At 37.1% G+C, this 24,078-nt stretch overlaps 1 protein-coding gene across 3 annotated transcripts in view; it reads left to right on the forward strand.

The window, feature by feature from the left end:
- The window catches only part of AP3S1 (adaptor related protein complex 3 subunit sigma 1), a 66,703-nt gene that overhangs the window by 9,684 nt on the left and 32,941 nt on the right, over nucleotides 1-24,078 (forward strand). For all 3 annotated transcript variants that reach the window (XM_088023237.1, XM_028092637.2, XM_088023236.1), the window contains exons 2-3: nucleotides 9,689-9,780; nucleotides 13,263-13,374. In XM_088023237.1, coding sequence (XP_087879363.1) covers nucleotides 9,689-9,780; nucleotides 13,263-13,374 — 204 coding nt within the window. The remainder of the gene's footprint in view (nucleotides 1-9,688; nucleotides 9,781-13,262; nucleotides 13,375-24,078) is intronic.

The raw sequence follows: 24,078 nt of genomic DNA on the forward strand, positions 1-24,078 counted from the left end.
ATACTGTCCTCCCTTCCTTCTTTATTTTTACTTTGTTTAAAAAAGTTGTACAGACACATAGGTTAAAGGATCTCATAGTTCTTCTGTAAGGCTTATTATGAAAAATAACATTCTTTCATTTCCCCCTTCCCACAGGTAATTACTTTTAACTGATTACTCAGTATTTACATATCTCTAAATAATGTGCTTATTTTGCTGCCTGATTTTTTTTCAGTTGCTGGCATAATCTATTGACTTCTGCTATTGAAAATGTTTATTTAGCTCCCTACCCTCTCCTGCCCAGCATCTATATCCTTCCCACTCTTCTCATTGTTATTTCATAATATTGGTTAGAGCAGTATCTGGTATTTTCATCAATTTCCTGTGTAAATGCTTTTCTCCCCTGAACCATGTTGTAAATTGTGCTTCGTTTTTTCTCTCCTCACGGTTTATTTTCCTTGGAAATAAACAATCGCCTTTTTCTTTGATCTAGCTTTTTATTTACTTATCACTAATTCACATCTTTGTCAGTTGTCTCAATCATATGCTTTCATCAGTTTCATGTTCCTGAAGAAATATCTTCTGGTATCTTTTGACTAGGCCCAATCTAGACCTGTTGGATGGCAAATGTCTCTGTTATCTTTGGAATATCGTTAGCCTGTTTTTTATATTGGACTTCCTGTTGCTTGATTGCATGATTTATTACCTTACTGAGGTGGAACACATCCTCCAGTAACTTCTTGAGAAAGGCCATAAGGAGGTAGATTATTTGAGACCTTGCTTGTCTGCAGAGGCTTACTGTAACTTCACATTGTCTGTCCTATAGAATTCTAGGTTGGAAATAACTTTCCCTCAGAATTTTGATGGCATTGCTTCATTACCTTTAGTTTCCAGTATTGCTATCAAAAAGCTTGAAGCAATTTTGAATACTTTTTCTTTGTGTATGATCTATTTGTAGTGTCCAGCAAGTACGTAGATTCTTGTTTTTCTGCACTTTCTAAAGTGTCACAGACCCTTGCTCTGAGGCTGTTTTTATCAGTTGTGCTGAGTCTTTGACAAGCTCTTTTATTCTGGAAATTCTTTTTCTCTCTGCTTGAAAAATTTCTCCATTTTCTCTCTTCTCTTCTTTTTCTCTCTTTCTCCCTTCTCTTCTCTTTTCTGTCATTTTGCCCTTTGGCTCTATTTTGTGGTTGACTTGTTTACCAACTTTATTTTCCAGTGTTTTCCCTGAGTTAGAAAATTTCTCCTTAAATTTTTAACCTCCATGAGCTCCCTTTAAAATTTCTGAATGTTGTTATTTTATAGTATGCTGTTCTTGTTTTATAGTTGCAATTTCTTTATTACTTCTCTGGTACTAATGATAAATATTTTAAAATTTTCTCTGCCCTACTTGGTTTGTTTTCTCTGAGTTACTTTCACTCTGTATTTTGTCTTTATGTGAGAGCTGTCTTTAGATGTCCAGTAATCCGTGATTGCTCCTGTCTTAAGGGTAGCATTCTAAAAGCTAGTTAGAAGCTCTGAATCCATGATCAGGAGTTGCCTGTATGAGCTGTACTTGAGAGTAGCGGGCTAGGCAGCTTAGCTGGTGTAAAAATGGCAATTGCTGTTAACAATCCCCCAAATCTTAGTGGCTTAACACAATAAAAGTTTATTTTTCACATAAAGTCCAATATTGGTGATCCTGATGAGCTAGAAACATCTTCGTGGGCATTTGGTTGTTCTTGAAGGGATCAAAGGAACTTCTACATCTAGTTAACATGGGAGATCATGCAGGAGTTTTTATATTTTTAACAACCAGTTCACTGGGGAGGAAAAAGCTGTAATTTGTAGCATTTGCTGCATGGTGTCAGTACTCCCATGATGGCCAGTTTTCATGCTGTCAACATTGTGTCACAGAACGCAGAACTGGGAAGAGATAACACAGTTGTCTTTCAGTTGTGGCAGCTCAGTTCCATCGCAGCTACCATCCACATTCCACTGGCCAGAAGCTGTTTGGGTGGGTCTACATTAATTCAAGGAAAAATGAAAAATATTGTTGAATTATGTGTCTGGGGAGTAAAGGAACTACATTCTGGTGAACAAATAACAGATTCTGCCATTGTTGGAACTCCCAGTGTCATTATCTTTAGATCTAGGTAGAGTTCCTAGAGAAGTTTGTGCCAGGTTCCTGCCTAGAGGGTGAAGAAGGCCTGGCTTAGGTATTCTGGGAACTGACTGAGAAAAGGGCTAGCATCAGGTATGTGTACATTTTCCTAAATTCCCTGTTTTCAGTACGGTGTCTGTATTTGCTTTTTACAGATTTTATTTCTTTGACAGAGACAGAGCACAAGCAAGGGGGTATGGCAGAGACAGAGGGAGAGGGAGAAGCAGACTTCCCACTGAGCCGGGAGCCTGATGCAGGGCTCCATTCCAGGACCCCGGGATCATGAGCTGAGCCGAAGGCAGACACTTAACTGACTGAGCCACCCAGGCGCCCTTGTATTTTCTTTTTATTGCCTAGTGGCTTAAAACAGTACAAACTTGTTATCATACAGCTGTGAGTTAAAGTCTAATATGGGATTTACTGGGCTAAAATCAACATATCATCAACACTGCATCCCTTTCTGAAGGCTCTAGGAGAGAATCCATTTCCTTGCCTTTTCCAGCTCCCAGAGGCTGCCTGCATTCTTTGGCTCTTGGCCCTCTTCCTCCATCATCATAACCAACTGAATGGCATCTCTTTGATTATTCTCTGATCACATCTTCCTCTGACCACAGCCCAGGAAAGGCTCTCCAATTTTAAGGAGCCATATGATTAGCTTAGGTCCAATGAGATAATCTGGGATAATCTTCCTGACTCGATGTCATTACTTAATCACCCCTGCAAAGGCCTCTTTGTCACGTAAGGGGATATATTCATAGGTTCCAGAGATTAGGATGTTGTCATCCTTTGGTGAGCCATTATTATGCCTACCATAGTACCCCTTGCTCTCCAAAGACCCTCTCTTTTATCTACTCCTTGAAATATGTTTACACATTTTTCTTGGGAACGGCACAGGGAATTTAGTTGTCCTTCTACCTCTGAAGCAGTCCTCCTTATTTTATACTTCTCTTTTCATCTTCTCTTCCGGAAGTACCTAAAACACCAATTCTTGAGCCTTTGGCTATTTTAGGATACAGATTGGGTTAGTTCTTGGGCTTCCCTTTCACCAATTTGGGGTTAAGTTTTCTGAGATTTTCTTAATACTTGACCCCTCATTCAGCCACTTACTAAATTTTGTTGCCCTGTGTTCTTTCTCATTTTCCTCATCCTTGTGGTTTATGCCCTTAAAAAAAAAAAGGAAAAAGGAAAAAATTTTGATACTGTTTTAGCTGGGGTTTGAGAAGGCCACAAAAATAGATGTTTTTGTGCATTTAATCTACTGTCTTAATTAGAGTAGAGCTCATACCTTTAACTACTACACCATAATGCTTTCCTTTATTGCCCCCCCCTTCAGAGAGTGTCATGTAACCCTGATGTTTGAAAATATAAATGAATGTGGATCCCATCTTCTACATTCGATATTCATTTATTCAGTGTACTTATATTGGCAACTCTATGCCAGCCATTCTGTTCAGCATTTCAGATTTAAAGAGGATTTGTAAGGGGTCAGAGTCTGATAGAATTCAGTTATCTACAAAGGAAATTTGAGCACACTGTTAGAAGTACGTGTTAGGAATAGAAACAGTACCACGGAAGCGCTGAGGAAGAAGGAACTAACTTTTTCTGGGAAAGTAAGAGGAGACTTGACAAACCATCGTGTTTGAGCTGAGTCTTAAAAGGCTATTGCTATGACGTGGATGGAACTGGAGGGTGTTATGCTGAGTGAAATAAGTCAATCAGAGAAAGACATGTATCATATGGCCTCACTGATATGAGGAATTCTTAATCTCAGGAAACAAACTGAGGGTTGCTGGGGTGGTGGGGGGTGGGAGGGATGGGGTGGCTGGGTGATAGACATTGGGGAGGGTGCTATGGTGAGTGCTGTGAATTGTGTAAGACTGTTGAATCACAGATCTGTACCTCTGAAACAAATAGTACAATATATGTTAAAAAAAAAAAAAGAAGATATTAGGAGGGGAAGAATGAAGGGGGGGAAATCAGAGGGGGAGACAAACCATGAGAGACTATGGACTCTGAGAAACAAACTGAGGGTTCTAGAGGGGAGGGGGTGGGGGGATGGGTTAGCCTGGTGATGGGTATTAAGGAGGGCACGTTCTGCGTGGAGCACGGGGTGTTATACACAATGAATCATGGAATACTACATCCAAAACTAATCATGTAATGTATGGTGATTAACATAACGATAAAATTTTTTAAAAAAGCCTGTTGCTAGATAATGGGGTGAGAGAGTAGGAAAATAGAAAGAGAGTGCATAGTGAGAGGTTCAGTGCGGTTAAAGTGGATTGTGTAGGAGAGAAGAAATAGATGATGAAAGCTCAGAGATAGGTCAGGATATGGTTTTGGAAGGTTTTGTTTATGGCCTGGTAGGGAGTTTGGATGTTAAGTCAGACGGAAACCAGAGGACTTTAAGAAAGGAAGTAACAAATACTGTTATTTAGGAAGTAATTCTGGTGACATGGGTGAGATGGTTTGGAGTGGAGAGACAGGTGGCAGAGTTAATATTTAGGTGGTTCTTACAGTATTTGGGTAAGAGTAAGAATCTGAGTTGAGATATTATCTTTGAAGCCAGGTTTACAGTTGTTTCTGCATTTGAATTAACAGGGCTTGGTGACCCAATAGACATGGGAAGTCAAAGGAAAGAAATCATCAAGATTTTGGCTTAAGAGACAGGATGAATGGTAATCCCATTAAATGAGATTAGAAATATAGTAATAAAAATGGGTTTTGTTAAGAGGTACAAACTTCTAGTTAGAGTAAATAGGTCACGGAGATGAAAAGTACAGCCTACGGAATGTGGTCAGTAACATGGTAATGATGTTGAGTTGTGACAGATGGTGACTACACTTACTGTGCTGAGTGTTGAACAATGTATGGAATTGTCAAATCACTTTTTGTATACTTAAAACTAATATAACATTGTATGTCCGTTACACTTGTATTTAAAAAAGAAAGAAAAACATTTTAGAAGAAATGGGATGTTTTTGGTCTTTCACGTGTAAGTTTTAATATCACTTCATGGATTATAACTGGGAATGTCTGTAAGCTGGAAATACCTATTACCAACTCAGAAAAGAAGATAGGCTTCTCTTAAGCACTAGGGGTAGAGGAGAATGAAAGATTAGGGAGATAGCATGGTCAAAGTCACAAGGGGAAGTGAGGTCATCCAAGGGACACTGTTTAGCTCTGGATGAAGACTAGAAGGAGGTGGTGGAGATAGATGATCAAGCAAACCTAAGAAAGGAAGAGGGCAGCTGTCTGATACAGTGCTCTTTCTTCCTTCCTCCCTCGCTCTTTGGAATATTTTTATGAACTATTGAATAGATACAAAATAAATGTATATATTGAATATCTGTAAGATATAGGAACTAATACTTGTAATTGCTGTGTGTTCACTCTCCCTTTTCAAAAAAAAATTACCAGTACCCTTGAAGTCTTTCTGCACCTCTCATATTCTATCCTGTTCTCTCTGTACTTAAGAGACACCACCCCCTTGAATTTTTAAAAATCATTGTCATTTTTGTTTTATCACATTTTTGTCCTCAAACAGTTCACTGTTTAGTTTTACATATTTTTGAACTTTTAAAAAGTAGAATCATAGTATTTATATTCTTCTGTGACTTGATTTAAGAAAAAATTCAACACTTCTAAGATCATTACTGGTGTTTTATATAGTTTTAGTCATTCACTTTCATTGCTCTGTGATATTCCATGCAGGAATGAAACACAGTTTATTTATATATTTTTATATTGATGGACGTTTTACATTGTAAGTTTTTTGCTGTTAGGAACAGTGCTGCTATAAGCATTCTTGTAAACATCTTTTTGAATTTCTTTAGGGTGTAACTAGGAGTTGAATGGATACCTTTGTCCTTGGGTATGTTCATGTTTGGCTTTACTAGGAAATGCTGGTGTGCTTCCAGAAGTGGTTGTACCAATTTACAGTTCTAATATTCTTTGTTGCTCCATATTCTTGCCAATACTTGATATTGTTAGACGTATTTATATATCTTCACTGATAGTTAAGTATACTTAATGTTGTCAATCGTAGTTTTTAACTAGTAGGGTTTTTTTCTTTTTTCTTTTTCTTTTTCTCCTGTATGAAGTCAAACATCTTTCATAGTTTATTTACCATTCTGATTTCCTTTTCTTGATGACTTCCTAAGTTCTGTTTTGCCGAGTCATTTTTATTTTGAGATGTTTATCTTTTTCTTACTGACATCGAAGTGTTTTTTATATATATTGGATGCTATTCCTTTGCCAGTTTTTATGTACTGCAGCTATATGCTTTGTGTTTATAGCTCTCATTTCTTTTTCTGGTGTCTTTTGAGCGTCAGGAATGCTTGCTTTGGTGTGATCAAATTTGCCGGTATTTTTCTTTATGGTTAGCCTTACTTTGTGTCTTATTTAAAAGTCTAGCATTATTACAAGGTCATAAAGATATTTTCCTATTATATTTTTAAAGCTTTATAGTTTGAGCATTGACATTCATTTTAAACCATCCTGAGTGATTTTTTTAGTATAATGTCAGAGGTCTAAGTTTATTGTAATTAAAACGGAACAAAAACAACAATTTTTATTCTGGTACCATTCACAGAAATGTCCTTCCTTTCCGTACTGTTCTATAATGCCTACTCTACGTTTTAAATTTAATTACCTTGTATTTGTGTGGGTGTGTGTATGGTTCAGTTCCATTAGTCAGTTTCCCTATTTCTGCCTCACTATCATGTTATCTTAATTACTGTGGCTTTATAATAATTCTTACCTGCTCAGCAGGTCCTCTTACATTCTACTCAAGAGTGTCTTGTCATTCTTGTCTTCTGATTTAATATATATGTTTTGGAATCAGATTGAGGTTAAGTTTCTCTTTCTATCTGTTGGGATTTTGATTAGAATTACCTCGATCCTTCGGAGCATTTTAGAGAAATTGAGTATCTTCATAATACTGAGTCATTCAATCTATAATCACTGCATTTTTCCATTTACTGAACTCTTCTTTAATTTTTTTCAGTAAAGTTTTGTATTTTCTCCATAGAAGTCTTGAATGTTTTTGTTTCAGTTATTCCTAGGCACTGCGTGTTTTTTGATGGTACTGTATGTGGTATCTTTTAAAAATTTTATCTTCCATCTGACAGTTGGAGAAGTTTAGAATTGCAACAGTTTTGTGTGCTGGCTCTGTCTTGTTATATCTATTAATTTTAACACATTTGTATAAATTGTATTAGATTTCTACATGGAAAATCTTGAGGTCTGTGAATGACAGTTTTATTTCTTTCAAATTCTTTTATCTCTTATTTATTTTTCTTGTTTTTCTTGTACTGATGACAGCTGATATGGCACTGAATAGGAAAACCATTGTCAGTTAACCTATCTTGTTTCTGATCTTAAAAGGAAGGAACTGTTTAAACATATTGTGAATATGTTTGGAAAAGGTGTTTTTTGGATAGTCTTAATTGGAGAAAGTTCTCTTTTTTTAATTTGCCAAGAGTTTTTTTTCTTTTTATTCAAGAATTGATGTTCAGTTTTATCAGATGCTTTTTCTGCATCTATTCAAGTGACCTATGTTTTCTCCCTCAATCTGTTAATGTAGAGAATTACATCAATCTGTTTTCTAATAATAAATCAACCTGACATTACCTGAACAAACCCATTTAGGTCATGATGTCTTAGTTTTTTTAAATATTTTTGTATCTATGCTTTTTGGTAAGATTGGCCTGCAGTGTTCATTTCTCATACATTCCTTGTCTGATTTTGTGTCAATGTTAGCCTCAGAAAATGAATTGAGGATGTTAATTCTTTATCTGTGCTTTGGAAGAGTTCTGTAAGATTGGAATGATCTGTTTCTTGAATCATTGGACACATTTGGTGTTAAAGCCATCAGGGCTTGATTTATTTTTGGTGGAGAGATTTAAAATTATTCTTTATCCTCTTTATGATAATAGGATTATTAAAGTTTTTCTCTTTCTCCTTGGGACCATTTTATTATTTTTTTTCTTTTTTTTAGGAATTTTGCCACTATGAGAAGAAACTGTCTTCAAGCCAGGAACAGAGCATTCGCCAGAAACCAGCTATGCTGGCACTTTGTTTTTTATTTAAAAAATTTTTTTTTAATGCTGGCACTTTGATCTTGAATCTCTAGCTTCTGGAATCTTGAAAACAAATTTGTTAGTTAAGCCACCTAGTCTGTGGTATTTTGTTATGGTAGCCCGAGCTAAGATACCTTCTCTTTTTCATATTAAGTTTTTGAGACTCCTAAAAAAAAAAAAAAAGTTTTTGAGACTCCTTCATATTTATGGATGTAATTTACTTTAATTTTTATTTGTTACAGGATTCCATTATGTGAATATACCATAATTTATCGATTCTGTGATTGGTAGACCTTTGGGCAAGTTTAGCTTTTTTTGTTGTTACAGTGCCTTGATGTACATTCTTCTACACGCCTCTTGGTACACAGTTTATTATGTATGTGTAATTGCCAATATTCTCTTGTTTTTAATCTTCAAAAACAGTGGTTTTATATGGCTTAGTATAGTATCTAGAGGTGGAGATGCTGGATTATAAAACTTTTCTCGAGTGATGATACCATTTACCCTTCCACTTGGTGGGATGAGTTTCTTTGGCTCCACATCTTTGTCTGCATGTGATATTGTCAGACATTTACACTTTGCTAATGTGATGCATGTGGAGTTATTTCACTGTTACTTGAATTGGTAGTTCACCAGCGAGGTGTAACATCTTTTCATTTTTTTAGGAGGGGAGGGGCAGCTGGAGAGGAAGAGAGAGAATCTGAAGCAGGCTCCAGGCTCAGCACGGAGCCTGAGGTGGGGCTCACTCTCAAGACCCTGAGATCATGACCTGAGCTGAAACCAAGAGTCAGACACTTAACTGACTGAGCCACCCACGCCCCCCATGTGTTTTCATTTGTTTATGGACCATCATATTTCCTTCCCTGTGAAATTCCTATTTGTGATTGTGCCCAGTTTTCTATTGCAGTGTTTGAGAAGCTGACTCTTTTTTACTGGGATGTAAATTGCTTGGTGAATTTGATACTTATTGAGCAAACTTTTGGTTTTAGGCTATGCTTGTATGACTAATAAGGATGGACTCATCTCAGTTTGTATTTAAACTTAATTGGAAGCTCTAAACTTCTGTATTTTCCTTCCAATAAAATATGGATTAGCTACATGAATCATTTATAACTTCACCTCTCTGTTTCAGTTTACTTGTGTAAAACAATGGCCTTTGACTAGGTAATATCTAGGGTCCCTTTTACTAGTGTCTTTAATTCATCTGTCTAATATTTTTCTTCTTGGTTTTTGGAATTTAGAAATGTTAGTTTTATTGTAGTAGCAAACTATAACATGTTGGTCTTGTTTTGTTTTTGTTTTTTGTTTTTACATCGAAAAATGATGGGTTTTGTTTCTGTGAGATGTGATATGTTAGCTCTCCAAGGACCTCTCTCATTGATGAATTTCCCTGACAGATATTACTGCCTTTTATTTTAAAATTCTTAAAATGCTGTTAAACCTAGAAATTTAATCCTAACATATATAAATTATTCTTTCTCAGAGTGAAGATACACAACAGCAAATCATCAGGGAGACATTCCATTTGGTATCTAAGAGAGATGAAAATGTTTGTAATTTCCTAGAAGGAGGATTGTAAGTAAAGCATTTCATGGACATTCTAATCTTTGACTATATGATTAAAATATATACTGTTTAATTGGTTATGGTAAAAATTTCCTAATTTTGATGAATTAGATTAGGAGATTAATTATCACCTATGTTAGCTATAAATCTAACTTAAAGAATTTTTTTTAAGATATGCAGTCTTTCTTTTTCTTAAAAATGTTACAGAAGCGTTTTATGTAAAGGTTGTATATTCATATGGCAAAAATTCAAACATTTCAGAGACATGTAAAATTAATTATAAACTAACTCTCCCTCTCCTGACTTTAGTCTTTCTCACTTTCTTGTGTATCCTTCTAGAAAATTAATTTTTCATTGACTAACATATAAAAGTATAACCTTAAAAAATTTTACTTACAGGATCACACTAGGTATGCTGGTCTGCATGTTGCTCATTTTCACTTAATATTTTTAAAAGTTTTGCATATAAACACATTTAGAGCTATACCTCATTCTTTTTAATGACTAGAGAGTATTCCTTGGGGTAAATGGACCTGTTCATAAAAATTTATATTACATTCTTTATTTTATTATTATAAATGAGACTGAAATCTGCTTTTCAAATAAATATCTGTGTGCATGTATATATATTTATATATAGGAATATCTGTATATAGGTAGAGTTCAGCTAATAGAGTTTCTATTTTTAAAATGAATAAATACAAATTAGTTATAATTAGCTTGCCAACTATTTTAAATAAATACTTTTAAATTAGTGGGTTCCATGAAAACATTTTGCTCTCAAATAGTTTTATTAATGTATCTGCTTGTGTTTATGTAATCAATTTCTTAATATTTCTTCATTGACAAGTTCAAAAACTAAACTTTGGTGAGCCCTTTATAAAAAATTACATATGAAGCAGAAAGACCTATACTTTTCTGTATTTTAATGTGTATGATGTATATTATGAAAAATAGTTTGGATAATAGAAAATTCATTCTTACTTGACCATAAATTACTGTTTATCATGTAGAAAGTTTATGTGCATTTCTTAAAGGGTTGTATCATGCTACAGTTCCATTTGCAAATACATACTTACAATTTATAAATTTTGCTATTAACTCCAGAACTCCCAATTTAAGAGTTGAGACAGATGTACCTGCTTTGTGTTTTGTATTTTAATTGTACTTTATTTCTTTTTTTTTAAAGATTTTATTTATTTATTTGAGAGAGAGAGAATGAGAGATAGAAAGCACGAGAGGGAAGAGGGTCAGAGGGAGAGGCAGACTCCCTGCTGAGCAGGAAGCCCAATGTGGGACTAGATCCCAGGACTCCAGGATCATGACCTGAGCCGAAGGCAGTTGCTTAACCAACTGAGCCACCCAGGCGCCCCTGTACTTTATTTCCGTCACACTTCTGCAGGAGTTGAGTTGTTTTGCCATTACCACTTTTCTTCATCTTAGCATTTTAACCTCTCATAGGGAACTTGTCACCCAGCACAACGCATCGTATGTGGTGGTCATGTAAGAACCTGGCTCTTCTAAGCAGGGCATTGTGTGAACTAGAAATTAGGGCTTAAATTCGTGATCATTCTTTTCTGGGCTTACAAAAAGTAGAAGGCAAACATTGCATCAGAGATGAGGCTACACATCTGATTCAGTCCTAGTTTTGTGACTAACTAGCTGGTTTTTTTGGTCAGGTCACTTAACTTCTTGTACCTCAGTTTTCCGCCCTATAATATGAAATATTTAAAGTAAGAGGAGTTCCAAAACTCTGTGGTTTTATATGGTATATTGTGTTCCATACAAGAATTTGAATCACTATTTATCAGTAATGCACTATAGTTTGAAGATAAAATTACATTTTAAAAGGCAAAGTATGTACTTGTCATGTATTAAATCTTTGCTTTCTTTTAATGGCATTGATAGTCATTTTGAAACTTATAGTTTTCAATAGTTTGGTCTTCTTTTACAGTAGAGCCGAACAAAAGTTTAAGATAATCACTAAATTGCTGATTCAGAATGAACTGAATCCTGCTGTTAGTGCGCTTTTTTGTGGCTTTCCAGGAACAATCGGGATCATAGTCTATAAAAATCATCTCAAAGATTCTTTAAATTGCACATACATATTTTTAATTGAATATCTTTCCTAGAAATATGTCTAACATAGTAGTAATTTTTAATTCTTGTCAAAAATCATTTCCACTTTTGCTATAAGAAGACATGAAAGAAGTGGGTACTTACAGAAGTTGTTTCTCTGAACCTGTAAATTCAGTGTTAGTTTTATGGAGTTAAGAAATAGGTGCGATTTTCCTGTCTTGTTTGAGTCTTCACTTAACTTTGATGATATTTGGCCTTGATTTTTATTTTATATTAGTGTTAAAAGTCTTTTGAGAAGGTAAACTAATTATTGTAAGTGTAACCGTGAAATAGCTAAACTAGAAAAATATAAGATGTTTGGAATGAGTCCTAAATTATTTTTAAAATGCTGACATTCCAGTCAGTGTAAATAAAAATATTTGATGAAAGAATTGAGTATTTCTTATCTCAATTTTTTGCATTTATATTTCAAAATAAAATGTATTTTTGGAGGAGATTTTGATGGTAAATTTCTCTAAAACTTAAGAAATGTCATTCTTTTTTTTTTTCTCCCTCGTTGGTAGTCAGTCTTAAGCTGTATAACTTACAGTGACTTATGGAGTTAAATCTAATAAGCACTTAAAAATGCCCTCTGACCTGGTTCCTGCCTACTTCTGTTTGTTTACTAATATTTTCTTGTCCACGCACCCTCTTTCTCTTCCTTGGACATACATATTTTGTTCCTGATGACCTGGCCTTTTTATTAGCTGGCACCTTTGCCTGAAATGCTCCTCTCTAAATTTTTTCTTAGGCTAACTCCTTATCATTAGTGCTCAGCCTAAATGTCACTCTTAACCCATCTTAGGTAGCAAATCCATCAGTACAGCAGCATCCTTTTTTCAATTTCTGTGTAGTGCCTTCTACCCTGATCATTTTTTCTTATTTATTTGTTTACTGTTCCTTACCCACTATCAGTACCTGGCAAATGGTAGGTACTCAGTAGATAGTTTAACGAATTAATGAACTAAAAGTAAGCACCAGCTTCTTTTATTTGTCATCTCTGAAGAAAACAGCCCTGTTAATTCACTAAGTCTCTAAGTTCACTTGAATGCTATACCTTTATTTTTTTTTTTTAAATATTTATTTGAGAGAGAGAGAGAGAAAGCACAAGAGGGGGAAGGGTCAGAGGGAGAAGCAGACTCCCCGCTGGTCAGGGAGCCTGACGCGGGGCTCAATCCCAGGACTCCGGGATCATGTCCTGAGCCGAAGGCAGATGCTTAACTGACTGAGCCACCCACGCACCCGAATGCTACACCTTTAAATGCTATGCCCAAACATCTTATGAAAGGTTTTAAACAAATTATCAGTTTGCTTGAGGTAATGAAAATGTGTTTCATTTTATTCCTATAACGTTCCAATTTTCTGTCATTTAGGTTAATTGGAGGATCTGACAACAAACTGATTTATAGACATTATGCAACATTATATTTTGTCTTCTGTGTGGATTCTTCAGAAAGTGAACTTGGCATTTTAGATCTAATTCAAGTAAGTTAACACTGTCTTAATAACAGTTGTGGCTTTATATATTTTAAAACTTGTATGTTCTAAATTTTCTAAAATGATGTTCTGTTTGGTAAGAAATAAATTGTTCCATAGTAGATAGTGGATGAGTAAAACAGGGTCAAGGGAGACACCAAACACATAGGCAAATTTAATCTGATTAAGATTAATCACAGCTGATTTCATCATGCCCTTTTTTCCTGTTCATGTAAGTCACACAAAAAGTCCAGGATGCATGGATCTCTTACCATGTGCATCCAAATCTGATCCCCAGGCCCACCCCTCCCTGCCTCCCAAAAATCTTTCATAATGTCCGTGGAACTCAAGGTCAGTCATAAGCAAAGTCCTCTTTATCTTCATCCTCTTTGTTAATATTGCCTTCACTTTTTTGCTTTAAATTGAGTCGGGCTTCCCTACTGACACTACCTATAACCATCTCAGGTAGTGGCAGTTTTCCTGTCTTTCTTCATAATTGCTGAGCCTTGAGGTGTTTGCTTCTCATTGCTTTTTCCAGACCATTCTCTCTTTTAAAGTGCCTCCAAACTTAATTTCTTGTTTGTAAACTGTACCACCTTCTACCCACCCTGTTTGAGTAATCTCTCATCCCCACCTCCTATTTATTGGGGATTTTGTCAAAAACTTTCAAAGGTCTGAGATTTACCCTCCTTGCAAGCTACTTGCACATTAACTACCACAGTGTCATGGATGCTGGCAGAAGACAGGAGACTTCTGGGTTGGAATCAAAGGACTTATTCCAAATAGCACAAGCAGTAGACACAGTAACAGCATTTGCTTACTACACTGGTTCCCCAAGTCCCAATTTCTACAGTCACCCAAGGGTGACTTGAAGAGGGCCAGGTGATACCTGTACCCACAATGGATTGAGTTCTAGGAGAGGAACTGGAATCTTTTATATTGGACACAAATTATGTCTGCCCATGTCCTGGAGGAAAAGCATATCTTCCATGGGTGTAGATAAACCTACTGTTTGCTTTGCAGAGAGATACTCTATTTTTCAGGGCTGTTTGCTTATACAAGCTTGCTTGCAAAGGCAGTCTGCAGTGATGGCAGCCTGCACCTCTGCTCACGTGATGTGCAGAACTGGCAGACTCATGGGGAACTGTCTCGTAACAGATTATAGTCTTAGTTCACTGGCACTCACTCCATACTCCTCGTGTTCTAATTCTCGGTGATTTCAATATTCAGTATTCATGGGGAGAATTCTTCTAGTACCCTGGTGTCTTCAGACCTGGAATTCCTCTTCACTGTATTTTTGCCCTCTGTTCCACCTCGCTCATTTCTAGACCTTGTTTTTATCCAAACTGCCATCCCTCCGTAGTCTCAGTTACACAGTTTCCCCTCTGTCTACCGCCTCTTATCTTTCCATATCACAATTTCTGTTACTCCACTAATTCCTTGAGCCTGTTGGGACCTTCAGTCTTTCGAATCTAGCATTTTTTTCGCTGTCCCTCATCCTCCTGCTGTCTTACTTTCCTTTCCCAGCCTGAATTCCAATGGCAGTCACGGTAATCATAGTCTTGTAGACACTCAGCTCCTTCCTTGTACCCATACTTCTAAATGTACTTAGAGAAAAAAAGAGTAACCGGACTACAGGTCTCCCCTTATATTTATGACCTCTGACCTCAATGAGTCCTTAGTGCTCCCCAGTAACCCTATTTCCCTGGTCCACCCCCCTCCCAGACTCCTAGACAACTGCTTTCTCCTTCCTCAAACCTCTGACGCTTCTAGCATCTTGCTTCCTCCTTCAGTGAGAGAACTGAAGCCATCCGAAGAGAACTTCACCCACTTAGGTACTGGTCTCTTCCTCGTGGCTCTGGCAGTTCTCCCTCTTTCTTCTGTATCCTTTTTCCTCTCGCTTCCCGGTCATTCCTCTAGCTGCTGTATGTTCTCCCATCTTAAGACCAGTCCTTCCCTCTCCAGCCGCTGCCTCGTTTCTTTCCCTCCCTTTCTGTCAGAATGCCTTTAAAAAAAAAAAAGTCTGTACACACTGTCTCAAGTATTTCTTCTCCCATTCGCTCTTAAACACACTCCTTTCAGGTTTTCCACTTTGTTGTTACTGAATCCAAAGGTTCTCATCAGTCCTTCTTTATTTGATTAAGATTCTTAATTCATCTCTTCACGAAATACTTGCTTCCCCTGGCTTCTAGGATGCCGTACTTGCCTGGTTTTCTTGGACCTCTTCAGTTGCTTCATTCCAGTATTGTGGTCTCTCTTAACTCTTCTTCAGCGGCCTGGCGGGGATACAGGATCTGACCGCATGCTGTTCTCTGCACTGCCGTGACCACGTTGGTCCAAGCCACCACCAGCTCTCGCCTGGACTCTTCCAGCAGTTTCCCGACTGTTCTCCCTGCATCCACTATCTTTTCCTTTCATCGTTTCTGAGTAAAACAGCCAGTGATACTGTTGAAATAGGTCATAACTCACATTCTCAGTTCTTCAGTGGCTTCCCTTCTCGCTCAAAGTAAAAGCCAACTTCCTTACACGTGACCCATGAGGCCCCACAAGCTCTGAGTCCCCTCCCTACTACACTCTGCTTATCTCACTTCATCTTCTGCTCCTTACCCTTTTGCTCCAGCCCCAGTGTCCTGCTTGCTGTTTCTCAGATACATCAGGCATGCTTCTCCCTCAGAGCCTTTGTATTTGCTGGTCTTTGTACCTAGATTGTTCTTCTGTTTGGTGTTCCCATCGTTCCTTAGCTCCATCATTCTTTCAGGTCTTGACCTGGATGTCATCTTTCAATATGGTTTTCTTTGGTCCTTTCTAGAAATGTTCCCTCTCTGACATAGTCTAACTCCTTTCTTGCTTTTAAAGTTTCTTTTCCTTAGTACCTATCACCACCTAACATACTATATACTTGACTTAGTTTATCTTGTTTATGGTCATTTACCCTTACAAGAATATAAGCTCATTGAGGGCCGGGTTTTTTTATTTTGTTCACTGGTTTATCCCCAGGGCATAGAAAGGCACCTGGCATGTAGTAGGCCTTTAACATACAATTGTTGAATGAATGTATTTAGTGCCTAATATTTAGCATTCTATGTAAAATAACTGACAACAAAACCTAAACGCTGAGTAGAAGCAGGAGAATTAGTTAGAAAAATAAAATATAGTTGCCACATGCTAGTAATACTTTGTTTTGTGTTTTTATCTGAGCACTGGTTACATTGGTGGAAATCATGAAGCTCTGTATACACTTGAGATTTTTGTGCTTTCTGTTTGTGATATTTCCATAAAAAGTTAACAAATTAATTCTGACACAATAAACAAATGTAACTGCTACAAATAGTTGTATTGGGTTAAGATTATCATGAGGGAATGCTCTGCACTTGTTTCTTTCTCTTTCTTGACCCCAGACAGGGCAAAACCAGGCACATGGTGTAGACACGTTGTAGCAGATTGGAGAAAGATGCACATAAAAAGGAAGCTTTTTGTCCCAAGCAAGTTTCGTGGTTCTGAAATCAGCAAGAAGGGGAATGCTTTGAGATCTAGTTAGTATGATGGAGTAAATGAGGAATTAAAGCAGAAGACTTTGGTAGTAATGCTGAGTACCAAAGCATAGAAATAGTAAAAGTGGCTAGATTAAGGCTTTTGGCATCAAATGTTAATAATGAAAAGAAAAAGACAAGTGATAAATGGAGCTATTAATATGCCAGATTACTCTCAATCTATAATTCTTAAACTAGGTTTTGAGGAGGAGGTAGGTATCTGAACTACATGAAACCACAAAGTATGAATAGATAAAGAAGATGTGCTATATATACACAATGGAATATTACTCAGCCATCAAAAAACTGAAATCTTGCCATTTGCAGTGAGGTGGATGGAACTAGAGGGTATTATGCTAAGCGAAATAAGACAGTCAGAGGACAGTTGTCATAGATCTCACTGATATGTGGAATTCAAGAAACAAAACAGAGGATCATGGGGAAGAGAGGAAAAAATAAAACAGGACAAAACCAGAGAGGGAGACAAACCATAAGAGACTTAATCATAGGAAACAAACTGAGGGTTTCTGGAGGGGAGGAAGATGGGGGGATGGGGTAACTGGGTGATACCCATTAAGGAGGGCACGTGATGTAATGAACACTGGTTGTTATATAAGACTGATGAATCATTAACCTCTACCTCTGAAACCAATAATACATTATATGTTAATTAATTGAATTTAAATTAAAAAAATAAATAAATGAAAAAATTAAAAGGGAGAAATTCTTTACAAAAAGCTGGATCTTTATTCAGGTCCTCCTAGTCCTTAATTATTAAAACTTCCCTAAAACCGAGTCATATGGGGCACCTGTGTGGCTCAGTCGTTGGGCATCTGCCTTTGGCTCAGGTCATGATCCCAGGGTCCTGGGATGGAGCCCCACGTTGGGCTCCCTGCTCGGCGGGGAGCCTGCTTCTCCCTCTCCCACTCGCCCTGCTTGTGTTCCCTCTCTTGCTGTCTGTGTCTCTCAAATAAATAAAATCTTAAAAAAAACGAGTCACATGACTGGAAATCCACATGCATGAACCCCATGAATAAATTAAAAAAAAAAAAACCCACAAAGTAATCATAGCAGACATTCTTGCTATGTTTTTCATTGTTTAATTGGTGGTGAGAAAATAGTACCTTTAAGATAAACACATATATATATATTAAGATAAACATGTATTATGAGGTAGAAGAGAAATTTTTATAATATTTATACCTGTAGGAGGAGACATCAAAGAAATTTTGAGTTTGAGATGAATATGCCTCACGATCCCATGGATAGATATTCTCTTCCTGAGGCCTCCTTGAGAAACACTGCTAAGCTGTGTTTTGTTTTCCCAAAGGCTTTTCTAGTAAAGAAAGAGAAGCAAACTTTTTACTTAAGTATAGATTAGTAACAGTTAAGGGTTGATCAGAACCCTATATTGCATCCTTCTATCTTTGTTCATTAACACATTTTTTGGTTTATCCCATGTAAGTAGTAGTTAATTCATTGCACTATTATTTCATAGGAGCTTTGTGTTTTTTACAAAATAGTTTTTTAATATGAAACTGCCTTCTGTTTCTCTCTCAATTATCCACTACTGAAGAGAGTGGTGGGCGTATACTTTATTTTCTGAGCTAGCTACTAATGTTACAGGAGGAAAAAAAGAAAAGTAATCTGTTCAAAATGCACTCTGCATTGAAGAGAAAGATTTCATTTAAGAAAGACTAAAGCAAATGTGAATTTTCCTCAAGACAAATTGGCAGTATTTTATGCTTGTATCGCGGGATTTAAGCCATTGTTAATGATTATTTTTTGATGCTGTGGGTGATTTTAATGGTGATGATAGCAGATGGTGTAGTTGTTACATCTCAGAAGAGAATTACATGGGGAGTTGTCAAAGAACAAATATCCTACACTGTATCTGAAGTAGATTTTATCATGTGTTTGTGGAAAGTGGAAACTAGGTCTTGTGTTTTGTAAAACGTGTTAGCCGTTGCTGTTCAAATGTTGATAACTGGTCTTGATGCTGGGTGAGACACAGAAAAGAGGATTTCAGGAGAATTGTGTCATCTTCCATTACTAATGTAGGCTAGAAGTCTTTTTATAAGAAGATGCAATTGAGTTGTCCTATGTTGATATATCATGTCATAAAAAAAGTTCTGTAATTTACCTTGCACGGACTAATTCTACCACTATCACAAACACGTTGGAAGTTCTGTAGTTGCTGTCTCCCCTGCGACCACCATAGATCATTCAGTACTTACAAGGGAGTGCTGAGCATGCCTGAGTCAGTCACTCTAAAAATACTGGTCTAATGAACAAAGATGGAAGGGACTAGCTCATTGTTTCTGCTTTGGTTTCATGAAACAGCTAATCAGAGCTTATTTAGAACTGATTTTCTTGCTTTGTCCATCTTCTAGCTTTGAGGAAGGCAAGTATAATGTAAAAAGTAGAAGCGGAAAATAATAAAGCAAGAGAGTTTAGATCAAAACCTCTTGGCCTTGCATTTCTTTAAAGAATGGATCAAGAGAACTTAAACATCAATATATAATTAATAAACATATGTTAAGTTTGCTTTTTTTTGAGCATTGAAATGATACCATTTAGATGATCATTGAAAGCATGTATTTTTATGCAAAGGTTTTATGTTTCTAAGGTATGCATATGTTGTCCCAGATTTGACTTTATATCTTGCGTGAAATCTGAGAAAAGGCATCATTAGTAAATTCCATGTGGAATTTGTACCACTCTGTCACCAAAGTGAGTAATCAGCTTGTTTTCTTTTGTTTCTTTTTTTAATTCTTTGTAAGTTGGAAAAAAAGGTGATCCTTTTTTGTTTCTGATACGTACTATTTTAATGTGATATCAACTGCCATATAAGAGTATTTTAGAGCTGGTGGCTGGCTTTTTTTAGTCTTTCTGCTGTAGCATGTCTTCGTTGGAAGTGTTAAAATATTTACAGAGTGAGAATGAAAAGTTCATTAAATATTAACGTTGGTTGTTTGAGTTATTTATAAGCAGTGATATTGTCCTCAATTAATTTATTATGCCAAGCTAATAATAAAGGGAGGCATAGAAGTTCACTAGATAATTCCAAATTCTGCTACAGTTTTCTGTACCACATGTAGCAGTTAACAGCAGCATCAGTTTTGTTCAGTTGCAGTCAGGAAAAAATGGAGAGCTAACAGCTGAACTCTTCGTTAGGATTAAAAAGATGTTTGGGGGCGCCTGGGTGGCTCAGTGGTTAAGGGTCTGCTTTCGGCTCAGGTCATGGTCCCAGGGTCCTGGGATCGAGCCCCGCATCAGGCTCCCTGCTCTGCGGGAAGCCTGCTTCTCCCTCCCCGACTCCCCCTGCTTGTGTTCCCTCTCTCGCTGTGTCTCTCTCTGTCAAATAAATAAATAAAATCTTAAAAAATAAATAAATAAATAAAAAGATGTTTGACCATGGTGTTACCATATGTATTTAAACTAGAGCTCCACGTGTAGCATCTGTTGTTACTACGGTCCTGAATATTAGATTGGCTTTTATGAAATTATTTTACTTAACGGCTGTGAATGCTAATTTAGTATGATATTGAACATGTCATTTAATCTTTATAGACCTTGAATTTTTTCACCTGTGTAAAGTATGCCTATTTTATTTTATTTTTTTTAAAGATTTTATTTATTTATTTGACAGAGAGCACAAGCAGGTGGCGTAGCAAGCAGAGGGAGAGGGAGAAGCAGGCTCCCCGCTGAGCAAGGAGCTCGATGGGGGGCTTGATCCCAGGACCCGGGGATCATGACCCAAGTCGAAGGCAGTCGCTTAACCAACTGAGCCACCCAGGCGCTCCAAGTATGCCTGTTTTAATATGCTGCCTATAAACCTCATGGGGTTGTTAGATCAGTGAATCAAAGCAAACTAGTCGTGGTTAAAACCATTCAGCCTCTGCTTTGTACTTTTGGGCAAGTACATCTTTGTCTCTCATTTTCCTCACCTGAAAAATGGGAGTGACAGTAATAATACCAGCTCATAGAGTAGGTGCAAGCATTAAAAAAGTTACTGTGCCTGAAGCTCATGGCTAAATGACTGACATGTAGTTGTCAGTGGTTTTTAGCTAACATTATCATTAAAGCATGTATTTATAAGGAAGGCACATAAAGTATTATTTCATTAGTATGCAAATTGAATTGGATAAAGAAGTCCTTTTATCTTTCTTTTTCATTTTTATGAGAATTTGTTAATCCTTTTATCCTCTGTTGTGTAATGGCTTAAGATGAATTTCATATGGTGATAGAGGTATGTGCTAAGAGAGTGACCTAATTGGAGGAACTTGTAAGCCAAGAATTTGTAAGTGAAGAAAGATCCCGTGATCGTCCCTTGATTGCAGAGGAAATTATGCTAGGTGGGTGCTGCCCGGTGTGGAACGGTGCCGCACTGCCTTCCACCATGTGTCATTGTTCTCTTTTGTTATAAGGGGAGGCTTGAAAGTGCCTTGTTTAAGTAGGGCACTGCTTAAAATTCGGGCTGTATAGGTTATTTTTAAGAATTATCTCGCTGAAGACCAGCCGACTAGCAGCACTAGGGGACCATGGCAAGCTACAGGGTCCCCATGGGACCATGGGGAATAACCCCTGGTCCCATGGGAGGGTGAGTTCTGGTACAGTTCCTCTTGCTGGAGAAAGGGAGCCCTGGCCCAGGTGGCTCATTTTCCAGGCAGTCCAGAGTGAATGCTCAGGGTCATTTCAGGAAAATTCTATCTGCTACACCATACTGTTACCAAAGTATTAAAACTTTCTGTTTTCAGTAAGATTCACTTCATTTCTACAATTTGAGTCAGACACTGTTAAGAGTGTTTCAGCATTCCTAAAATTCTTTTCCTGTCTTATTTTCATTGAGAAGTCTGTTTTCCAATAACTGCAAATTTAATATTCAATTTTCACTTATTTACATTGCTACTTCTTGATAAATCCTGGTATTGAATTTGATGATACTGTTCTAATTTACATGTTTGTTCACATCTCAGCTGTCCTCTTGGGAGGCATCACAGAGCCAAGTTGGTGTTTGGAGTCAGATGGGGTGGTTTTGAATACTGGCTCTGTCACCTAATAGTTACTTTGAGAAAATTACTTACCCATATCCATTCCCAATTCTCTTGTCTGTAGGTGCTGATACGCATAGCTGCCTTATCAACATTGTCGTAAGAATTAGAGCTAATGTATTTAGGACCTAGAATCCAGGAGACATAGTATTATTTAATTGGTAGTGGTGAAATGAAGGAAGTATTTTGGAACTCAGGTACTTAAAGTCAGAATTTTGGAGTTGGGAGTAACTTAAAATTTATTTTTTCTCCCTTTTTTTTTAAAAGATTTTATTTATTTTTAGAGAGAGAGCGTGCAGTGCACATGTTTGTGGGAGTGGGGGGAAGATGGGCAGAGGGAGAGAGAGAATCTTTTTTTTCTTTTTTAAAGATTTTATTCATTTATTTGACAGAGAGAAACACAGCAAGAGAGGGAACACAAGCAGGGGGAGTGGGAGAGGGAGAAAAGCAGGCTCCCTGCTGAGCAGGGAGCCCGATGTGGGGCTTGATCCCAGGACCCTGGGATCATGACCTGAGCCGAAGGCAGAGTCTCCCTCTCCGAGGCGCCCCAAGGGAGAGGGAGAATCTCAAGCAGACTCCACACTGAGCGTGGAGCCCAACATGGGTCCTGATCCCACAACCCTGAGATCATGACCTGAGCTGAAAACAAGGGTCAGATGCTTAACCCCCTGAGCCACCCAGGTACCCCTATTGTTTCTCCTTTTAAAGCAAGTTTGAGAGAAAAACTCAACTTGTGTTGGTATTTTTCTTTGATTTAAGACGAATTCCTTATTTCCCAGTATAGAATGATAAGTTTTTAGGGAGGAATTGGGCATAGAGGAGAAGAGGACCCTTTGAGCTTGGTTTTTCAGATTTTCTTTTTCTTTAAAAATTTTTAAGACTTATGTTGAAATTATTTCAGACTTAAAAAAGAGCAGCAATACAATACAAAGAATTCTTGCATTTCATACCTTCACTCATATTCCCTAAATTTAACTTAGGTAACCACAGTACAATGATTAAAATTAGGAAATCAGCATTGATATAATACTATTATCTAATCTGCAGACCTTATTCAAAAGTTGCCAGTTGTCCCATTGATGTCATTTTTCTTGTTGAGGGTTTAATCCAGGTCACATTTGCATTCAGTTTTCATGTCTCCTGAGTCTCCTTCACTTTGTAATAGTTCATCTTTGTCTTTCTTGCATTCTATGTCCTTCAAACCGTGATCATTTGAAGAGTAATAGCCGGTTATTTTGTAGAATATTCCTCTGTTTGAGTGTACCACAGGAGTGCTTTTATGTCCTTTGCAGTGCATCATATCAAGAGGGACATGATCTCATTTTGTCTTGTTACTAGTGATATTTATTCTGATCCCTTGGTTAAGACGGTGCCTGTCAGGTTTGCATACTCTGAACTTACATTATCTCTTTTTACTTAAAAGTATCTCATGGGGAATAATTTTGAGACCATGTACATAACCTTTTTCTAGTCATATTTTTGGTCATTAATTTTAGCATCTCTCGATGATTCTTACCTGAAGGAATTACCATTGTGGTGTTTGCCAAGTGGTGATTTTCCATTATGCCCTCTGTATTGATTGGTTATAATTATGTAAGGAAAATCTTTCTAGGTTTTGCATTTATTTTCTTCTGTTTTAAGTCAGTGCTCAAAATATTAATCGTACCATATACATAGCAGAATATTTTTCAGTTACACATATAAGAATATTTTTCAAGACCAAATGTGATTTTTATTTTTATTTATTTTTTAAAAGATTTTATTTACTCATTTGAGTTAGAGAATATGAGAGAGAGAGCACATGAGAGAGGGGAGGTTCAGACGGAGAAGCAGACTCCCTGCTGAGCAGGGAGCCCGATGCAGGACTTAATCCTGGGACTCCAGGATCATGACCTGAGCCGAAGGCAGTCGCTTAACCAACTGAGCCACCCAGGTGCCCCCCAAATGTGATTTTTAAAATTAGCTTTTGCTTGGAAGTTGAAATGTAATTTTTAGCAATTTGTGTCAATACAAGTTGTTAAAAATCTCACAAGTGGCTTTTGTGCACAGAAATAATTTAGAGGCTACTTTAATTTTCAAAATTAATATTTGATTTAGTAGCCTTGTACATTAAAAATCCTGGTTCTTCC

The sequence above is a fragment of the Eumetopias jubatus genome, unplaced genomic scaffold (assembly GCF_037043125.1).
Source record: "Eumetopias jubatus isolate StellerSeaLion01/CBP00866 unplaced genomic scaffold, mEumJub1_p1.0 scaffold_5, whole genome shotgun sequence".
NCBI lineage: Eukaryota > Metazoa > Chordata > Mammalia > Carnivora > Otariidae > Eumetopias > Eumetopias jubatus.